The sequence below is a fragment of the Canis lupus genome, chromosome 1, assembly GCF_048164855.1.
Source record: "Canis lupus baileyi chromosome 1, mCanLup2.hap1, whole genome shotgun sequence".
NCBI classification, from domain to species: Eukaryota; Metazoa; Chordata; class Mammalia; order Carnivora; family Canidae; genus Canis; species Canis lupus.
In genome coordinates, this window is record NC_132838.1 from 103,460,948 (window position 1) to 103,468,260 (window position 7,313).

Consider the following 7,313-nt stretch of genomic DNA (forward strand, 5'->3'; position numbering starts at 1 on the left):
CTCTGAGCATTCTTCTTCCTGTCCTCAGCCCCATGGCCTGCCACTTCTGGGAGATTCCCTTCAAGCTGCACTTCCTTGTAACCAGTGAAACTGCAGCCCCACAGCCTCAGCAGAGCCTCAGCACTGAGCCAGGTCTGCCCTGGGCCCTGGGCCTCTGTCTCCACACCTCTCCTCCCAACTGAGCACCTCCCTGGGGGCTCTGTTCCCCTCCCAAGGCCCTCCTCCCTCACAGCCACCAGGGACCGGTTTTTCCCAACACAGATCTGAGACTCTTCTTGTCAGCAAAAGGCCCAAGCGCTCAGAGTCATGCGATGGTCTTTCTAGGAGCAGCTTCGGGGTGGGGAAGAGGGGACACGGACGTTCATCCCGGAAACTCTCCAAAGCAGAGTCATGGCTGCCCCTCGGGGACTACCTCCATCCTCCCGGGGCCCAGGGACCCCGTCTGTTTCGTTCTCTCTCTTACATTCCCTCTGTGTCTGCCCCTTCCTCTCTCCTGTCCTCCCTTCTCTCTCTCTCTCTCTAGCTCTCGCTCTCTCTTTCGCTCTCTCCTCCAACTGCTGCAATCTGTTAGAAATTACTCTTCCAAACAGCCAGACTTCGCCAGCTTCAGGAAATTCCAAGCTGGGCAGGGGGAGGGGCCGGGCTGGGGGGCGCGCCCTGGCCGTCCCCCACCCGCTCTGCGCGTCCTCTGAGCACACCCAGTCCCGGCCTCGGCCCGCCCCACACTCAGCCCGCAGGCCTCAGCTTTTCCACCGCCGCTTTCTAGTCCTTTAAACCCTAGAGGCAAACTTTCGGATACTAAGGGAGGTTGGGAGGGGCCTGTGCCCAGACGGCCTGGGCTGGCCTGGACGGCTCCAGCCATGGCCCCCGAGAGGGGCTGACGCTACGGTCCCCGGTGCAGGTAAAGAAGGGACCCGGGGCCAGGGCCAGCAAGGGGTGCGGGCTCGGACTCCCCGGTCCGAGGACTGAGAAAGGTCGGAGGCAGGACCCCTGGGACCTGCGCGAGGAGGCGTCCTGTGGAGGTGGCCCCGCGGGCCCGGACGCCTGGGTCCCGGGCCCCTGACAGGTTCCGCATGACACTTCCTTTGCCAGGTGAGAACCGCCTGGAGAAAGAAGGCAGAGGGTGCGGACCTGGGACTCGGTGGCCGGGGCGGGCTCCGAAGCGAGGAGACGGGGGTCCCCCCGCCGGAGCCTGAGAGCGCGCCTGCCCCACTCGGGGAGGACCGAGAGGTAAGGGGGCAGCGGGGAGCCGGGCTCCCGGGTCAGCTTCGGGAGGACGCGGGACAGACGGGCCCAGGGACCGCGGGCGCTCCAGCTCGGGGCGGCCGCCACGTGGCGGGAGGAAGCGCGGCGAGCCGTGGGGCGGGGGTCTCCCCCTCCCGGACGCCTCGGGAACCGGTCCGGCCGGGTGTGGAGCGGGCGCCTATTTCCGTTTTGGCGGGGCTGGGGCCCGGAGAGGACAGAGGTGAACCAGCTGTGCCCTCCCTCCTGCAGCTGGAGCGGCGGGCCTGCAGGGGCGGATGGCAGCGGGAGGGGCCCTCCGGGGTCCCACCCTCACTCCTGCACTGTCTTTTGCACATTTGTCACAAACAACAGCCCCTCTGTAGGAGCCTTGGCCGGCTGACGGAGGTTTTTCCTAGAATGACCTCATTGCCTCTAGCACACAACTCTGCTTGCGGGAGGTTGGGGCCTTCTATTTAAGAGGACCCTGGGATTCGAGGTTCTGAGAAGGGGAGTGACTTGCCCGAGGCCCTCAGAGCCAGCAAGAGGCCACTCAGAAGCGATTTCGAAGTCATTACTCTGCCTGGAATGGAGAAAAGAAAAGGCAAACAAACACCGTCAAGGATGTAGGAAATCCTTGGCCTTTATGGCATATCCAAGTGTTTTTTACATTCGGATGCACACCCACCCACCCTATCCAAGGGGGGCTATGAGCAATAGGCTATCATCTGTAGAGTCTCATCAGGTTTAGACTCTGCCTGGTTTCTGAATCCAGACACAACATTCATTGCTGTGTGACCCAAGGCAACTTACTCTCCCTCTCTATTCCTCAGCCACCACCTCTATAAAACTCATTGCATTGTTCCGAGGATTGAATGAGTTTGTGTATTTGAGTGAAAGCATTTAAGTCCTCTACCCACCCACCCCACCCCACCCCAGAATAAGTCCTTAGGAAGTATAACATCAGCATCATGAATGTCCTTTACAAATACCCCTAGCAATCAGGCATTCTGACTTCTACTTTTCAGTAGAGTAAACTGAGGTCTAAGGTTGAGGAAGTTAGGTCAGGGTCCCACAGAAAAGAAATGGCAGGTGTGTTTGGCCAGGCACTGGAAAATGGTGGTAGTGATGCCTTGTAGGGCAATGCGAGGATGGGCTGAGGTTACAGGCTAGGGCATGGGCAGGGAGGAAAGCCAGGGACTGAGAGCTGTCCCCAGAGGACTCAGTTCACGAGGCAGCAGGCAGGAGAAGTGGTTAAGTCTGGGCTCTGTGACCTTGGGCCAGTCATAAACCCTCTCTAAGTGTGTCCTCGGGGACAAGGGGGAGTGATCTCAGGTGGCCACTGAGCATTTTATTGAACTTTTGCTCTCTGCTGGGCACTCTGCCAAGACTTACTGGCAACATCTCACCAATCTCGAAAAGAGACTATGAAGTGTTACAGGAAGATCCTGTGTTCCTATGTTACATTTTTGAGAGGGGGAAAGAAACCTTAGAAAGGTTAAGTATTTGCCCAAAGCCACACACACACACACACACACACACACACACACACACAGCCAGATGGAAACCTAGGCATTTGGCTGAGTTGTGGTCTTTTCACCGGCAACTCACTGCACAGTAATGACACTCACTGTGACCATGGGGAGAGGGTTTTTTATTTTCAACTGTGAATTGAGATTCATTAATGAGCAGAGGTAAGCATTTAAAAAATAAAATAAAATAGATTAGAATTGAAAACATCACAGTGCCTAGCATGTTGTTTCATAAAATTTTGGTTTCCTTTATGCAGAGGTGGGGAGGAGAGGTGATTGCATGTCATGTTGCAATTAAAATATATTTGTTCATCTAAGCTGAGGTCAGAGAAGTTTGAGAAACACTACAGAATCTTGTAAATCAAGACTGGTTTTCCCAGAGAAATAAATGTAAAGTGTGTGAGTGTGTGTGTGTGTGTGTGTGTGTGTGTTGGGGTACGGCAAAGGTCAATTCCTCAGAACACACTGGACTATAATTATTTTAAATCCTCTTAGCTTTAATTTTTCTCTGCATTATCAGTGATATTTCCCAGGGTGCTAGTTACTGAAAGAATAATGTTGGTTGCTTTGACTTCTTCATAGGATTTTATCAATTCTTTATTTTGTTCTACAGTTATGTAAGGACACACTCCCCCCGCCCCACACACACACCCAGCACTAGCACTACCAATTAGCTGGCACTATTACAAATATAGTTTTCTTTAATTGAGATTTACTATGTGCCCTGCAAGGAAGGTACTGTTATTTTACCCATTTTACAGAGAGGAAACAGACATAAGGAAATCACGTAATTTATCCCAATCATACAGCTGGCGAAGGGTGGGGCTTTACTTCAAAGAGAAAGAAGATTATTTATTATGATGATGATGATGATGATAACAGGCACTATTAAAACAAAAGTACAAAGTTATCAGAGTCCCTCCCAGAAATTCCATAAAAACAGCCAGGTTCCAGGATACAGGCAAAGGTTGGCAGACACTTCTTTTATGTAGAATCCAGGGCAGCCATGAGGAAATAGTGCACCTAGTTTATAGTGTGCAACCTGCCAGTTTCAATTTATGCCATTGTTGTTATTCTTAGAGAAATTTGCAAAATGTAAGACAGTATATTGTCTCTTTCTGGACCAAATACTCAAATTATAAAAGGCTGTGTGAGCATCCTGATTCCTGGATTGGAGCTTTTAGGCAGACTTGCATTATCACTTGTGTGTGCCCTAGGCAAAGCTTTCATGGGTATAGATTTTATTTATTTATATTTTATAACTGTTGGTGTGAAGACAGATATAATCCACACATTTTGAAATAAATCAAAACACTTTAACATTTTCCTGGGCCTCTAGAAGTGTGTGAGTGGTGGGCCCTAGGCACTGTGCCTGCCGCACTTGGTGGACAAAGTGCCCCCTGTCTCCAGGGAAGGGTCCTGAAAATCTCTGCCCCGGAGATGCTGGAGTTTCTCTGTCAAGCTTAGGAAACACTCGGGGAGAGCTGGTGAAGCCTGTTGCCTGGCCTGTAGGAAGACCGCAATCTTAGTTCTTACTGGGATAAGCGCGGCGCGTTGGTCATGCGCAGGCCTGAATTGCAATCTGGGACCTAGGGCCTCTGGAGACGCAGTTTGCACACCTGTAAAATGGACGTAACCCCGCCACCATCGTCCCGCGTGTTTGCGAGCGCATCCTTGGAACCGCTGCCTAGGCCCAGGGTGGGTGCGCGGCGTGGGTTCCCCCTCGGGCGGAGGCCGCGCTGACCCGCTCCCCCGCCCCCTCCCGCAGATGCCCGTGCTGAAGCAGCTGGGCCCCGCGCAGCCCAAGAAGCGGCCGGAGCGCGGCACCCTGTCCATCTCCGCGCCACTCGGCGACTTCCGGCACACGCTACACGTGGGGCGCGGCGGCGACGCCTTCGGGGACACTTCGTTCCTGAGCCGGCACGGCGGGGGGCCGCCCCCCGAGCCCCGGGCGCCACCCGCGGGAGCCCCGCGCTCCGCGCCGCCGCCTGCGGTGCCGCAGCCCCCGCCGCCCGCCCTCCGCGCGCCCGCGCCCGCCGACCCGCTGCTGTCCTTCCACCTGGATCTGGGCCCGTCCATGCTGGACGCGGTGCTCGGCGTCATGGACGCGGAGCGCCCGGGGGCCGCCGCCACCAAGCCCGACTTGGACCTCAGCTCCGAGGCGCAGCATCCCAGGGCGCACTGCCGCCCCAGCGCGGATCTGGAGCTGGACGATGTCATCGGCCTGTAGGCACCCCAGTTCCCATGCTTTTACCTTCCGGCATCCTGCTTCTGTATACATAAACGCCACGTCTGTGCCCCGGGTTCTGTCTCTTCGCTTTGCATGGGAAGGGAAGATTGGGGGCGGGGAGTCGGTGATGGGGTCCTGGCTCCTTTAAGGGCCAAGCACGACACCTGCAGCTCGGCTCCCGGCAGACTGGACCAGGCTCTAGGTCGGATGCCGGGCCTGGAGGGGTGGGATGTGACCCCTTTATCAGAGGGGGGCGTGGTTAGACGGTGCCCCTTTAATTCAGCAGTTTTGGCAGAGGGCTTGGCCTGACTGGCTCCCGGAGGCCAAGGGCAGTGGCTCCGGGAGCCTCGACTCCCGGCCTGCATCTCCAGTGAACCCCTCGGGACGAGCTGCTCTTTACCCTGCGAGCAAACGCTCAGGGAAGTGGCCGGGAAGAGGTAGGGTCCCTGGAGGAGAAACACCCCCCATACATGTGTCGGCCCCATGGCGACAGCGGCGTCCCAAGCCTGGGCTACCTAGTCTAGCCTGCTGGGGTACCGTTGTGGAGGCGGAAGGGCGGGGCAGCACGTACAGCACTCCAGGCGAGGGGCGGAACGAAGCCCACTGAGGCCCCCGTAGAGGCCGCCGCCTCCACACAAATCCTAGGTGAGGGCCGGGGCCGCACGGGCGGAGAGCGGCCGAGGGCGCAGCCAGGCGTTCCTACGGCCTGGAGGGGGCGGGGTCGCACCTGTAAATCTTAGGGGCAGAGGCCCGGCTCCTCGAGGGCAGAGGGAAGCGGCCCCCCGCGGGCGGTGCCCAGTCTGTCAGCCCTTTGGACCCGGGCGGGCCACACACGAGCATCGCTGGGCAGCGCAGGCGGCGGCGGGCTTCGAGTACCCGGGCTGCGGAGAGCGCGAGGGCGGCGGGAAGGGGTGCGGCCGGTGACGTCACGGCCCGCGGTCACCGGCTCCCGAGGCGGCGCCCCGCCCCCGGCTGAGCCCGCGCCTCCACCAGCCTGCCGCTTCGGCGTCCGCTGCCGCCAGCCCCACCCGGGGGCTCCGGGGCCGGCGGGGCCTTGCCGTGGAGCCGAGGCCAGTGCCGGGGGCAAGAAGCCGCCGCTGTGCACGGCCGGGGCCGTCCTCCGGCACAGCCGCTGGGGCCCGCGCCTCGACCCGGCCGACTTCTCGGTAGGCTACGCCGACCGCTTCCTGGCGTGCGCGCGGAGCCCTTGGGGCCTTTTGCTGGGACGAGCCGTTGGCGGCGCTCGGGGGCGCTACTTCCGCCTTCGCGGCCGCACCGTGTGGGACCCCGCCTCACGCACTGATCTGGACTTCGGCTCGGGCCTGGCGGCGAGCGCGCTCAGGGCGGCGGGGGCGCGCACGATGGTTAGGACGCTCGGGACGGCGGCGAGATCGCTCAGGACGGGGAGGGTGCTCAGCACAGCGAGGACGCGCATAGCGGCGGGGGCGCGTTCGAAGGCGTGGCTGCCCCTCCCGCTGGCACCAGAACCGAACTCCTAGCACCGGACTGGGCTGGGCCGGAAGCCAGGGAGCGGGATAGGGCCGAAGGCCAGGCGTCCCCCTGGACAGAGCTGGGAAGGGTGTTGCAGCCGGCCGCCCCTGGCGGAGCCGCGGGGGTAGGAAGACTGTTGGTAGCAGCCCTGGCACGGTCCCCTGAAGGGCTTCCCTGAGACACAAGCAGAATGGGGTCCTGGAGCCTAGCCCTCGGAAGGCAGAAAAGCCACAGGAGCCAGGGGCACACCACCTCGCCAGCCCCGCCCCCACGCATTTTGTGGCCTCATGGTGACCGATCCTGCAGGCAGGGGTGGCCAAGGCCCAGGAAAAAGTCTGGAACCACACCCGCGAGTGCTGCCTTCCTGGTACCCACGAGGGCCCTGCACCTGACTAGCCCTTCTGAGGCTGATGGGCCCTGGGGAGGTAGCTGCCACAGGCACTGCATTAAGACTTGTGCTCTTGGCCCGGGTTCCTGGCACCCCACAGTTGAGCTTTAGATGCCTGCTTCTCTGGGGCAGCATGTGCTGTGCCCCACCCTCCCCCTTCCCCTCCCCAGAAAATATGGCCCAAGTGCTGAGACAGAGGCTGGAAGAGGAGGGGCTCAGAGTAATAACAGCTCCTACCCTGGCCAAGGTGCCCCAAGATTCTCAGGTCTGCCTCCCTGAGGCTGGTTGCAGGCCAAGGCAGGAGCTGGAAGCCAGCCCCTAGCAGAAGTGTGGCTGTGCCCACATGGGCCGGCAGAGGGCACCCTGGCTGAGATAGCTCTGGGGTGATGATCCCCTCAGATCCGCTGGTGGCCGCTCTCAACCTGTCCAAGCAGGAAGGGACAAAGTACTC

The 7,313-nt window shown here is 59.5% G+C and overlaps 2 protein-coding genes across 2 annotated transcripts; both read left to right on the forward strand.

The window, feature by feature from the left end:
• Nucleotides 1–641: 641 nt before the first annotated feature.
• On the forward strand, nt 642–5,056 carry CDC42EP5 (CDC42 effector protein 5). The gene is made up of 3 exons (XM_072844015.1): nt 642–901; nt 1,093–1,230; nt 4,522–5,056. The coding sequence occupies exon 3, from the start codon at nt 4,522–4,524 to the stop codon at nt 4,981–4,983; it is 462 nt and encodes a 153-aa protein (XP_072700116.1). The 5' UTR covers nt 642–901; nt 1,093–1,230; the 3' UTR covers nt 4,984–5,056.
• A 410-nt stretch (nt 5,057–5,466) lies between these two features.
• On the forward strand, nt 5,467–6,663 carry LENG9 (leukocyte receptor cluster member 9). The gene is given in 4 exon segments (XM_072781786.1): nt 5,467–5,487; nt 5,724–6,193; nt 6,195–6,229; nt 6,232–6,663. Coding segments are annotated over 4 exon segments (777 nt in total). The 3' UTR covers nt 6,483–6,663.
• Nucleotides 6,664–7,313: the final 650 nt, after the last annotated feature.